At 39.0% G+C, this 12,750-nt stretch overlaps 2 protein-coding genes and 1 long non-coding RNA gene across 10 annotated transcripts in view; 1 reads left to right on the forward strand and 2 right to left on the reverse strand.

The window, feature by feature from the left end:
- Positions 1 to 1,002, reverse strand: part of LOC128420753 (uncharacterized) — a 28,422-nt gene extending 27,420 nt beyond the window's left edge. The window contains exon 1 of one of the 2 annotated variants that reach the window (XR_008332111.1): positions 158 to 1,002. This is a non-coding gene — a long non-coding RNA (uncharacterized LOC128420753). The remainder of the gene's footprint in view (positions 1 to 157) is intronic. The other variant, XR_008332112.1, reaches the window with a different exon arrangement.
- A 24-nt stretch (positions 1,003 to 1,026) lies between these two features.
- On the forward strand, positions 1,027 to 9,579 carry SPATA4 (spermatogenesis associated 4). Of its 2 annotated transcripts, none has more exons than XM_053402622.1 (6): positions 1,027 to 1,227; positions 3,769 to 3,898; positions 4,392 to 4,510; positions 6,031 to 6,251; positions 6,862 to 6,975; positions 7,785 to 9,579. In XM_053402622.1, exons 1-6 carry the CDS (start codon positions 1,085 to 1,087, stop codon positions 7,910 to 7,912), a joined length of 855 nt encoding a protein of 284 aa, XP_053258597.1. In that variant the 5' UTR covers positions 1,027 to 1,084; the 3' UTR covers positions 7,913 to 9,579. The 2 variants fall into 2 exon arrangements, with proteins under 2 accessions (XP_053258597.1, XP_053258598.1); XM_053402623.1 differs by having other exon boundaries at positions 1,027 to 1,223; positions 3,822 to 3,898.
- A 2,085-nt stretch (positions 9,580 to 11,664) lies between these two features.
- The window catches only part of WDR17 (WD repeat domain 17), a 54,908-nt gene continuing 53,822 nt past the window's right edge, over positions 11,665 to 12,750 (reverse strand). For all 6 annotated transcript variants that reach the window (XM_053402612.1, XM_053402610.1, XM_053402609.1 and 3 more), the window contains 3 exons: positions 12,427 to 12,525; positions 12,054 to 12,237; positions 11,665 to 11,910 (listed from right to left, as the gene is read on the reverse strand). In XM_053402612.1, the coding sequence (XP_053258587.1) occupies positions 11,791 to 11,910; positions 12,054 to 12,237; positions 12,427 to 12,525 (403 nt within the window). In that variant the 3' untranslated portion in view covers positions 11,665 to 11,790. The remainder of the gene's footprint in view (positions 11,911 to 12,053; positions 12,238 to 12,426; positions 12,526 to 12,750) is intronic.

Raw genomic sequence — 12,750 nt, forward strand, 5'->3', positions numbered from 1 at the left:
GCAGAAATCAGGAGGGAGGGGAACTCAATGGTGGTAAAATTGACATAAAATCTTGACAAATAGCATCCACTGGGGACAGATGCTAGCAATCTGAATGTGGAACTAACATATTCTTTAGAGGTTTTATTATTATGAAAGTAATAAATGTTATACTTACGAGGATTTGCATGTAAGCTGTTGTCAAGTTTCAAAAACACCATGTGCTAGGACATACAATACAATCTTAAAAGTATGCACACCGACTAGGAAGTTACCAGGATTTTCAACCAACCAAATGCCAAAGCAAATAAACAAGCATCCTTAGGTTTCTGGTGTGTTCATAGTCAGCAATCCATGAGTTTAACTCACTTGGAACTAAGTTTCATGGAAATTTTGGGATCATTTACCAGCAAATCTGGCACAGAAAATTTCCCTTTCCTGGGACCAAGGCAACTATGTCTATCAGGAAATCCTGAATAGGTTATCACTCATAATTTAAACGTTTATTAGTTGGTGGTGCTTGTTTTGTCTTTTTTCTGTTACTTGTGGAGGCCTGCCCCCCCTCCCCCCAAATCAGCACAAACTCCAGTCAAAGGAGATTTGTATTTACATAAACACATATATTAAAATTACAGACTAGCCCTCAGTGGCGCAATGTGTTAGTGTTTGCATTTTGTATGTTTATGTTGTGAACTACACTGTTCAGATGAAGGGCTGCATACAAAAAAAAAATTCCCCAAAACTTGCTGGTATATGTAAAGTCTCTGATTCCACAGGCCATGTTGGCTACTGGGCTTATAGGAACTGGAGTAACAGCTTCTGGTAGAATAACAGCTTCTCTAAAAGCAGAATCCCAAGTCTTTCACCACCAACGTTGGGTTGTATGTGCGTGTTGTTTGTGCGCTGCGGTTTTGTTTTGTTTTTGTGTGTATGTGTATTTGGTTGATTTCAAAACAACCCCCCCCCCTTCTCTGACGCAGAACGCGCGTTTCCTAGCAACAAACAGCACGGCGCCCAGGCGTTCCGACGCATGCGCAGCGGCAGTGCTCCTTTTTAAAAACAACCGGCCAGAGCGGCGGCGACGGTTGCCGTGGCAACTGCCGTTATGGTGCTCGAAGGCGCTCGCAAAGGGAAGCTGCCGCTCCTCATGTCCTACTCCACCAGCCCGAGGCGCGCGGGACTGCCTCGGACGGTGCTGCGCTGGCTGCAGAGCCTCGACCTCAGCTTCTCGCCTACGCATTTCCGTAGGTGAGGCCGCCCCCCTTCCCACACGTTGGCCGCCATGACACTTCCCGCCGTACCTGGGCGCCTCGGAGGCTGAAGACGCGCCTCGGGGTCAGCGGGAAGGAGGGGCCTGGTTTGCTTTTGGCTCCCTCGGCTGCGTCTCTCTTGCCCGTGTGGGCGCCTCCCCTCCCGCGAGAAGCGACTGAGCTCTGAGGGAGCTTGAACTGAAGCCCGTTGTTCACACGAATCCCCCTTAAGGCCAGACCGGCCGTGAGGGCTCTTGCTAGAAAACACGGGAGGCTCTGGGGGAGGGGAGGGGTCGGGTGGCAAAGGCCGGCATTGGAGAAGGAGGGGTTTTTGCTATGTGTACATCAAATGTTTTCAGACCGAAGGCTGGGCGAACCGGTGGGCTAGAGAGAGAGGCCCTTTTAGGGAGGGGGGGAAGCACCTGTGTTCTGTTGTCATCACTGCTGGCAACGCCTGGTAAGATAGCACCAGCCTCCCCTTTATCCGTTGAGAATAGGTTTCCTTAAAAATTAAACCTGTGGGCTTGCGAAGTTTAGTCCAGAATTATGGTCCACAAGATACCTTTATTTCCCTAGGAAGAAAGGCTTTCATGGTGGCAGCCCCCACTGGAGGATTTGTAGTGGCTGCTTCACAATCCTGGATTTGCATAAAGGCAGCAAGCAAAAGTGAAGTCAGGTTGCACAAGAGTAGTGAGCATGGCATGACAGTGAGAAGGGAGAAACACTGAACGAAGGGGAGGGGGGAACTGGGAGTTTTAAACAATGATAAGAGGTTTGAGTAAAGTACTGTACTGTGGAATATTTGAGAGCTCTCATGAGGCAGCTGAGGAATGGAAGAGGGAGTAGTTTGGTTACAGTGAGAAGGGAGATGTGAAAGGGGGAGAGTGGCAGTTTTAAACTTACAGAAGTTTGAGTAAAGCAAGGGTGGGTTGACACGGGAAAACTGGCCTTAAACAACACAGAGGCTTAAATAAAGCAGAGGTGGAAGAAAAAAGCGAAAGAGACCATTTTAAACAATGATAGATTTGAGTTGAGCAGAGCTTTCCTAACTGTTGTCACGACACAAGTGTGTCGGCTGCAGTGTATCGGTGTGTCACACACATACGTTCCCTGCATTCCTTCCAACGCTGGAAAGGGGTTAGTTTAACTGCCTATTTGCTAGTAAAACTGAATTACTGTGTAGCAAAATGATGCATGTCTAAAAAGCTCTGGAATAGTGTTAGCAGGGGTTACACTGGGTGAAAGGAGCATGGCAGTTAAAATAAGGTTTGAGTACAGCAAGGACTTCGGAAGGGCTCTGTTAATTTTGGGTGTTAACTTCTGTGTTGTACCCATCTGCTATTTCTCCTTGTTAAAACTGTTTTAAAAAACACCTCAGTGTCCCAACACCTCTTCTTTATACAAACTTCTGCTATTGTTTTAGTACAGCAAGAAGACAAACTGAAAGGGGGGGGTGTCTGTTCTAAACTTTCCACTTTTCCATTCATCTTCTGTGTCACGTAAGAACGATAAAGGATGAAGAGCCTTCAAATATTCCATAGTACCTTCCCACAATGTATTTCATTCCTGATACCATGTGTTGTCTTCAATAAGTTCCAGATTCAGTGCAGTAATTTGGAAGGTGCTTTATTAATAAATGCCCATCCATCAGCTGAACTAAGCCTTTTCTGAGTGAGCTAATTGACAGGCTTGCTCTTAAGATTAAATTCATCTTAAAGATAAGAGTAGGAAAAAGGTGACAGTGAAAATGGGGGTACAAAAGCGGTTGCTAAGGTGAGAGGGCGATGTTTTGTGCGCAAGAGGGGTTGTAGAAAAGGAGAGAGCATGGGCATAAAAGTGACAGTGAAAACAGGCACAAAGTGGGCCTACAGACCAAATAGTGTTGACTTCAGACATGGGGTTGCGAAGGTGAAAAGCTAGCTTAGTAGATATGTGGGGTTGAAAAGGGAAGCTCTAGGGGTTAATGTGCGGAAGGGGGGAAGGATTGGTGCGTAGAGCCCCATGTAGACTAACAAGCGAACAATGTGTATACACTGATGTAATATTATACATTCTTGTGCCTGCATTTCAGTGTTGTGAAGTCACATATGATTCTTTTGGTTATTATTGGGAATTCCATTGGCCACAAGCAACAGAAGTTTTTTTTTTAAAAAAAAATCCTATGTTGCAGAAATACATGTTTATTCAGTATCTTCACCTATTGATAGTTTAGGAATATATTCTCTTGATTTCTGTTTAATGCTGTTTACTCCTTACAGCAGAACCTCTCTCTGGTTTCCAGGAAGACTTCCCTCTCCCTTCTTCTTTATTTATGTAACCTGTACAGCTGGCAGAGGAACTTACAGCTGTTTTGTTGATTATGGATATGAGAAGGGGAGTGGGTAGGGATTTTTTCTTTCCACAAGAAAGTACTGTAATGGTTGAAAGCTCCAAAATTGATTTGGTAATGAAACAGAGGCTTCCCATCCAGGGAATGCCACTTCTTAATTAAGGCATGTAACTAATAGTGAACTTGTATTTATTTATACATTTTGAGCAGGGATTTTTCAAATGGCTATCTCATTGCTGAGATATTCTCTTGGTATTACCCAGAAGACATTCAAATGCGTTCCTTTGAAAATGGCACGTCCCTACCTGTGAAACTCAGCAACTGGTCACAGCTTGGAAAGGTATTTAATGTAGTAGTGAATTTCAGATATATGTTAAAGAGAAAAGGATGGGAACTTCTTTACTGTCTCACCCATTTTTATAGTCCAGTGCTATACATGTCTAAGATGCAAGTCTCATTCAGTTCAGTGGGGTTTACTCCCAGGTAAACTGATAGATTGCAACCTAATCTGTAATTATTTTGGTATGCATGATGCTTATGTACATACATGTATATTAAGATGCAATGATAATGGTATTTCAAATGCACAACTACTTGTGCTGGTTTTAAAATAGAAAATACTTTTGATGTATGCTTCTTTATTTGCTATGGCCCCAGTGAAACTTTGCATATTTATACCTGCCATGACTATGTTATACAAACTGTGAGGCTAAAATTTTGGAGTCTACATTGTATTTCAGATAAGAATAAAAAACAGTTTTCATGTCCTTCAAGAAGAGCAGATTTCAAATGAATTAATGTATCTGAAACAAATTCTTCCTCCTTTATTAAAGTTCTTTGCAAAAAGAAATCTGCATCCCATCCGAGAGCTAATTGATGGAACAATTCATTGTAAACCAGGAGCTGCAGAAATATTTCTACAAGACATTTATACAATGCTGACAAACAGGCGGTGAGTTATATTTGGAACAACATTATATTTGAATGTTGCAAGTTGATGCCTAAAGATTGATGATACCTGTACTACCTGGTTTGGTATCAACAAACTTATTATTTCTATCAAACAGCTATTAAATAGTCCTAGTCTTAGACTTTTTTCAGAATTAGTGGAACATAAATTCCCCCCAAAAATCTTTATTCCTCCTTACTAAAGGGGGAAATTAAAAGGGGCAATTGCCCTCAATAGCATTTACAACTACATATAATGCAATTCTAGTTGGTGGTTTGATGCATAATATAATTGTAATAATAAAATGCATTTAAAATACCTTATTCCTCAAAGTGCACATGCTGTGTTTTTAAAAGTAAGGCTAAAAATATATGAAAGCCCTGGTACCTGCCTATAAATAAAATAAAGCTATAAACAGATTCTGTATAAGATAACGGAATACCAGCAATGATCAATGGAATATAGCTTATTTTGATATCATTAGATACCTTATGATGAAAAAATAACCCATGTCATAAACATAAATTGGTATATCAGTGTGATCATTTTGTAACATAAATGCCTTTTACAGGCTTCTTGAACTTTTGCCTTTTTTTCTTTTCTCCTCCTCAGGAGCTCCTTAATGGAGGGAGGTGAGCTCATTAATCCATATGTATAATATACTGTAGTATATCTTTACAAGATATTACACAGGGTGGCCTCTTAGATGAACTCAGGCACCACTTCCTTTCCCTGATCTCCACCAAAGAAGTATTAACAACACACACTGGGTTTTAATATAAAGGCTTCAATTTTCCCCTCTGCTATTCTCTGGTCTTATTCTTCATAGGTAAAGGTAAAGAAACCTCTGACCATTAGGTCCAGTCGTGGCCGACTCTAGGGTTGCAGCGCTCATCTCGCTTTATTGGCCGAGGGAGCCGGCGTACAACTTCCGGGTCGTGGCCAGCATGACTAAGCCGCTTCTGGCGAACCAGAGCAGCGCACGGAAACGCCGTTTACCTTCCCGCCCCAGCGGTACCTATTTATCTACTTGCACTTTGAGGTGCTTTCGAACTGCTAGGTTGGCAGGAGCAGGGACCGAGCAACGGAAGCTCACCCGGTTGCGGGGATTCGAACCGCCAACCTTCTGATCAGCAAGTCCTAGGCTCTGTGGTTTAACCCACAGCGCCACCCGCGTCCCATCTTTCCTCAAAAACCCCTTTATCTCTCCCAATCCAACAACTGTCCAAATCCCAATTGTCTCTCTCACTGACAGTTAACTCCCCACTGAACTGGTACCTCCTGTCAATCAGAGCCTGAAATTCCACAAAACTATCAGACTGAATGCACATGATCCAGGCCTGTCTAACAAAACCTTAAAGTGATAGTCTCTTTCTCTTGCATCAGAATTTGTCACCAAAAACTACTGTTACATAGGCTTGCAACCTTGTAACAGCACAGGGCCTCAAACTGTCACAGAGGTCACAAAACTTTTTTTTCATTCCAAGCACAAATACCTAAATAATTATAATTTCTCCCATTAGGATAAAACATATTCAGGATGAAGAGATTGACTTTACAGACAGTAATTATCAGGATAAATTACCAATGGTTGCGAGATCAACTGCTTCAAGGGCTATTAAGACCAACATTAAGCTAACAGAAATAATGGTGGAGCCCAATATTCAAAAAAACAGAAAAAAAGTAAATGCCATTATCAATATGCATATGCAGCGACGGCAGCTTGAGAGGGAGCAAGTTCCAGGTGAGTAGCTTGGGAGGACAAAATGTTTCTTGAATGTCTTCTCTGTATTACATGCAAGAATAATGAACTGCAAGTTTTGCCTTTATTCAGGGTACATCAAGAGAGGGCTTCCTCTGTGGAAGGCTAAGGAACTCTAGATCCATCTATGATTTATTTTTTCTGCCTTGTAATGATCTTTTTATTGAGGGAGTATTTAATTTTGGCTACCTGATTATTTCTTTGCATCCCTTGGGTTGCTTTCTGCAAATTTTCTTTCCTTTTTATTACTTTATAATTATTGCATTGTATTAGATTGCTTCAATGGATTGTTTTTTCATTGTTTTCTGTTAGCTGCCTTGAGCACTGTTCAGTGGAAAGGTAGGATACGAAATATTGCCAGTGTGTAGCTACACTTCTTGCCACACTGAGGGATAGAAGCTTTTCCCCCGTCAAATTATTCCACACATTCTGATGTGGCACACACAGATTAATCTTCTAGTGGTAGTTCTTTATCCTTAATGAAGGATGGTTTTACCTTTCATCAGTATTGAGTCGTGTTGAAAAGACAATGATCTTGAAAATGTGATGTGTAAATCGCAGTACTTGCACAACAAATTGCTTTGTTTTTAAGAACGGTTTGGTATTAAAAAAACGCTGGGGGAGCGTGCCATTCGTCGTCCTTCCATGATAGTTCCTTCCGTGAGTACAGTGAAGATTCAGAAGGAGAAATCTATTCCTGTGCCAAGTAAGCATTATTTTTCTCTTTTGAAAGTCTCACACTTACTACTTGAATGTCATTACCATTGATCAAATTTAAATGTACATTAATTTTTTCATGAAGGCAATCTTATGAACATTTAATTGAGAATAAATCATTGGGACTTTTGAGTAAATGTAACTTAACACCAGGTTGCATGTTTAAACAAATGTCTATGTTGCTCAAATGTATAACCCTCCCTCTTTAATGTAACTTCATTGTGGAGAAGGCTATTGGTTTCTTTTAAATTAAGCTTCATGTTATAAATCTATTCTAAATCTATTTCCTGCAAATATACTCTATTAAATATAAATCCAAGAAGGTGATCACAATATAGTGCCCTCCAGATATTGCTGGAATATAGCTCCAGTCATCCCTACCTCTCGCCCTTTTGGCTGGAGCTGATGAGAGTTGGAGTCCAACAACATCTAGAGGGCACCAGATTGGATTCCCTGATCTGAAGTTTTCAACCAATTAAAATACTTAATTGGCTGTCTTAATCTGTTGTTGAAATTTAGATAAATGTGTCTATTAATTACTGAAAATCTTCATACCGTGATGAGATAAAAGAAGTGCAAAATAACTTAGTTTAATAAACAATGTCAATTTAATTAAAAATAAACTGTGATCGTGCCAGCTTTGTGAAGTTCAGAGATGATCCAGTAGCAGATTTAGAATAGCTTAGATTGATAAAGCCTGCCTTATAAAGGATTCTTAAAAGATGCCACTTAAAAAGTGCTTTGTTTTGTAACTGCATTTGTTGGGATGTAAAAGTACTGACCTTTTTTTCTGCTTAGGTGTAGCATCCACAGAAATCAGAGGCAAAACGGGTGTTCATTTCAAAACCGTCCAAGTGAAACAAGCTGAGATGCCCTTTAGATGTGAATTAAATTCTGGCACCTTAAACCATCTTAAAGAATTGTAACTAGAGAAGTTTGAGAGAGCTCTTTTTGAACACAACAGAAGTCTTATGAAATCTTTGCTGCCATATTGGAGAACATGTGCCTTACTACTATGCTCAATAAAGCATTTGTACTGAGGTAAATACAAACTTGGAAGCTGGTAGGTGCACAGATATAAGCTACATGAAAAGCAGGTTATCAATGCTTTTTACACTTTATTGGATTCTCAAAAGTGACTTCTTCTAATGCTGGTGTATCTACCCTTGTATTCATAGGTAATGGTGCAAGTTTAATAAAACATGATTATTAGGGCAAGCTGGGTTTATATTTTCAAACATTTTTCCTAGCATTAAAAATAAAACAATCTAAAATGTTTTATTTTGGTGAAATCTATAATCCTGAGCAAGCTTTTGAGCAAAGCTTGGTAGAAAGTAATGCCATACATAATGAAATGTTAAAATCAGCCAACCTCGCTAACTGTAAGGAATTTCTCCCAATAGCATTTTAAGTACTTAACATATTTTTTTGCACTCTAACTTTGGTGTGTCCCCTTAGACCACCTATACTTTGTTCTAATGTAAAAGTTTCCTTCTGTGGTCTTTCTGACTTCAGTAATGAAAACATTTTCTGTTTATTGATATGGATACTGAATTTCTGTGAGCAGAAACCCTTTTCATGGGATACCCCTCTGTGAGGGCATAGAGACTGCTTTTTTGCTGAGTTTGTCTCACCCTTACAGCCCGCTGAAAAGGTTCTTTAAGGAGTTTGAGAGACTCTGTTGAATAATATGAGAGGTTGCATGGGGACCAATAGCAGAAAGGGGAAACTGGTTGAAATAGCCTCCCTGCATTTTTCAGTAAGAACTTCTGTTGGATCTCAAACCCTTCTGCCAAAAGCCTCTATTTGCAGAAGGGCCATTCAGTCCAACACAGTGATAACTAAATGTATCTCATATGCATGTATTATTAAGAAAAAATAATGCATTTTGCTACCTGTTGGTGCTCCTAACTTCAGTGCTGGGACAGGACAGAAGTAAAAAAAAAGTAAAATTTAACTATTGTTTTGACAAAATACTACCTATTCTTTTATAGCTTGACGTGAATAAGATGATATTTTTTTTAGTCTTTGGTTCCACATTTTTAGGACATTGACAAACTGGAGTTTATTCTGAGCTGGCTGGCCCGGATGGTGAGGGGTAACAAGCAGTTGAGTTAGCTGTGTGTGCCCACACACTTTACAGCTTTGGTTTTTCTGGCCTCTTTGATTGCAAAATCATGAATTACCTGTTATATCTTTAGTCTACAAGCTCAGACATTTCAACAAACATGAAAGATAGGAGTTCTGCTATAGCTATTTTTTTGTAAACAACATACTGAATATAGTAGTGTTAATAACATGACCATATGCATCTGACAGTTTTTCTTAATCAGGTAGTCACTAGCTTAAGGCAGGGTTCCATCACAAACCAATAAATTTAGGTTACAAATTTAGGTTGCACAATTAAAGCTGGTTGGGAGGTCTTGTACAACAGACCAACTTTGCCCCCAGAATCAGACTTTAGCGATGGGGAAATGCACTAGACAGTGTACGATAATGTTTGTGTGACACAATGTCTAACCTTGTGAACAAATAAGGATGAATATGCAATAAATAGATTATCTAGAAGTGACCGGTCTCTATATTGAAATCATTTTCATCTTTGTTGTGTTTATTTACTTCCCTAGTTGGTATATTACCCAAACCAGGCTATAGAAAGTTCTTGTCTGTTTTGAACTGAAGGATTGGCTCTTTCATTTAGCTTAACTTCTCTTTTAACCTTCTTACAGTTCTGGCTGCTTGATCTGTATTTATAGCCAGACATGGAATTATTGTCTGTGCACTGGACATTCACGATCATATATTCTAGACCTATAAATCCTACCACCAACACGGGCTTCCATTGGCCTCGAGTTCTTTATGATGCTTTGTCCATCTTCCTTGCCTAGACAAATTTTGGGACTGATAGTTTTTGAAACTGCCACACAAGCAAGCACAAGTTTTTATTTCTTACACTCTTAAAGTTCTAGTTTAACTGCAGAAATACATACTTCCTGTTCCAGAGCAGGGCTTTGGGACAGCATCTCACTGCTTGTTCTGCTCTAACATTGTTACTGATTGGCTCCAGAAAATTTCATAAAATCTGGAGAATAGCTACAGAGGGAAATCTAGTTCCATAAATTTATTCAAGCTTGGCCAACATTTTATTCATCACTTTGTTCACCTCACGATACTGGAGTTGCAACCTGGGTCCTAGTAGAAAAGTGTACCCTTCCCTGGTAGGAACAAGTGAAAATTTCAAGTACTCTCGTTCATTCCCTGCCTTCAGATAAAACTCTTGTTTTATTAACACAGGAAGCTGCCTTATACAAAGTTAAGAGACCACTGACTCAATATTGTTTACAGTGACTGGCTGCTGCAGCTCTCCAGGATTTCAGACAGTATCTCTCCCTGCCCTACCTGGAGATTGGGCCTGGTACCTTCTGCATGCAAAGTATGTGCTGTACTGCTGAGCCATTGTGATTCCTTAACAAAAGAATTCATATTCTTAGTCAATTTGGTCCAGGGTAAATGAAATCTTTCCCATCCCCAATCCACCCCTTTTTCGTAAAACTCCTGTCCTCATCAAATGTCTTTCTACCTTCCCAGTGCCACAACCTCCAGACATCTCCAGAATCACATAGGACACACTTAACTATGTCCACAATATCTGAACCAGGAATCTGGCCTGATCCTTCTCTGTAGCAGGATTGTAAAACACAATCTGGAAATCAAGTAAACATTTATTTTGGCCATAAACAAGATATTTTTGTAGAAAAACAATGGTGGTTGCAAACATAGGACTTGTGTCTAGTATTATGAAGGAACAGCCACAGTGGTTCCTCCACAAAGTTTATTCAGTGAGGCCAACATGCATACTTAATTTACATGTGGTGTAGAACTTCTCACCTCTTTTTTTGCCATAACTGTGTTTTTTAACAAGAGGACAAACAGTAGCATAAACCCTTTTTATGAAACAATACCAATTTATTTAGGCATCTGGACCTCTGAATACAGTATTTTTACAATCACTAGAATGAAAGGAATTAAATACTTTAAAATTTACATCATGTATTTTGGTACATTCCAATAAGTAGTTTACTTACAAATTTTTCTTTGAAAATAAATTTTAGAAATATGCTTACTCGTTTAAAATAAAGAGAAGTGTTGACAAAATATAAGAGAAAAAAGATTCTCATGCCAGTTGAAGTGTAAAACTAAGTATTCCAAAATACTTGCTAAACAATAATCTGTGTTTACTATACAACCATTTAATTTACGCATGAATAAATTATTAGATTATTAGAATACAATCCATCCTCTATAAGAGCTGCATAAGCTCCATTCGTTTCAGAGGATATTGCACGGCAAACATGTTGCATTCAGTAGGATGTGTGCTTAGCTTCCACCACAAGGATACAAATACACAAACTTTACCTAAAATAGGAAGCATATACTTCCCATCATAAGCTGCTAGTTCTAAAAGCAGCCATACTGCTCCAAAATGTCATAAATAACATGTGAATGCATTTCAAATTATGAGCTTCAATTTGTGCTATCCTTGCAACTTAATAGAGTGCAGATACTTTTCTACATGCTTCACATGTTTGTCCACAGAAACAACATTTTAATCTATTCTCAAAAGTCCATGGCTACCAATGATATACATGACTCTTTGGATTATCAAATTTAATATAAAATTTAATTTACATAAAACTATCCTTCAAGTGGGATTCAACTTCAAATCCTCCAGCTAATAAATATAAAATGATAGCAACCAGCATATTAGCTGTTTTTAGTAAAAGTGAGTTCTTATGCTCTTTTGTTAGAATGGGTTGAGCCGTATTCCTGTACCCAGTGGAGAGAAAGGGTTCACTTTTGCCCACATTAACGCATCGTTGAGTGAAATTGTGGATTTTCCATCTTCAAGGAAAAACACTGGACCCTGTTGGATGTAAGAAGTATGGGGGGAGGGAAGCAAAATATTACACATTAAAAAAATACAGTACTCTTGAGAGAGAGCAATTGTGGCAGAAGTTAATACTTTCAAACTTCTCCTAAATGTAATCCAGCTCCACTAAGAAATACCTGTATCCTTAATCCTGTCAAGCAAGAGATGTGAACATCTGAATGACTAGGAAGGTTAGAGCCTGTAACGTAATCTGGTCCAATTGTTACTTTCAGAGGTTCCTCTTTTATTCGAGACGTCAGTGTCGCATATATCTCTTGTTGCAATTCAGATGGGGGTGTAGGGGGCAATTCATCAGCAGATCTGTGTGAGAAATATATATCATTATTTGCAATACTTTTCTTGACTTGAAACATACAAACAAGATTTTTATTTATTTTAAAAAAGCATCTAAAAGTTAACAGAATTTCTGATACATTTGTCCTCTACTAAAAGACAAAAGATCACAAATTCAAATCATCTAAAATTCTATTATGGTCATTGTACACCTACTTGTTTAGTGATTGAGTACAAGCTCTCCAAGCATCTAGTTCCTCAGAGAGTTGTTCAATTTTCAGGGGTACACACACCTCCCGTCTTTTTAAAAGCTGGCTGGAAAAGAATGCAATGTAACAAGTTTTGAAAGCATATGACAAATTCTAGCTCTATACAATTGGGCAATCTGAACAAACATTTAAAAACTGCATACAAATTATACAGACTGCTTTCTCACCCCATATGGAAGGTTTCTGGCAGGCAACAATGAAACATTCATATAAATATATATATATATATATATATATATATATATATATATATATATAACACAAAAAATTA

Source organism: Podarcis raffonei, chromosome 9 (genome assembly GCF_027172205.1).
Source record: "Podarcis raffonei isolate rPodRaf1 chromosome 9, rPodRaf1.pri, whole genome shotgun sequence".
Taxonomy (NCBI): Eukaryota; Metazoa; Chordata; class Lepidosauria; order Squamata; family Lacertidae; genus Podarcis; species Podarcis raffonei.

Coding starts and splice junctions, on each gene's coding strand:
- SPATA4 (XM_053402622.1), top strand. CDS start 1,085: ATGGTGCTCGAAGGCGCTCGCAAAGGGAAGCTGCCGCTCCTCATGTCC. Junction 1,228..3,768: donor TCGCCTACGCATTTCCGTAG/GTGAGGCCGCCC, acceptor CATTTTGAGCAG/GGATTTTTCAAATGGCTATC. Junction 4,511..6,030: donor ACAATGCTGACAAACAGGCG/GTGAGTTATATT, acceptor TTCTCCCATTAG/GATAAAACATATTCAGGATG.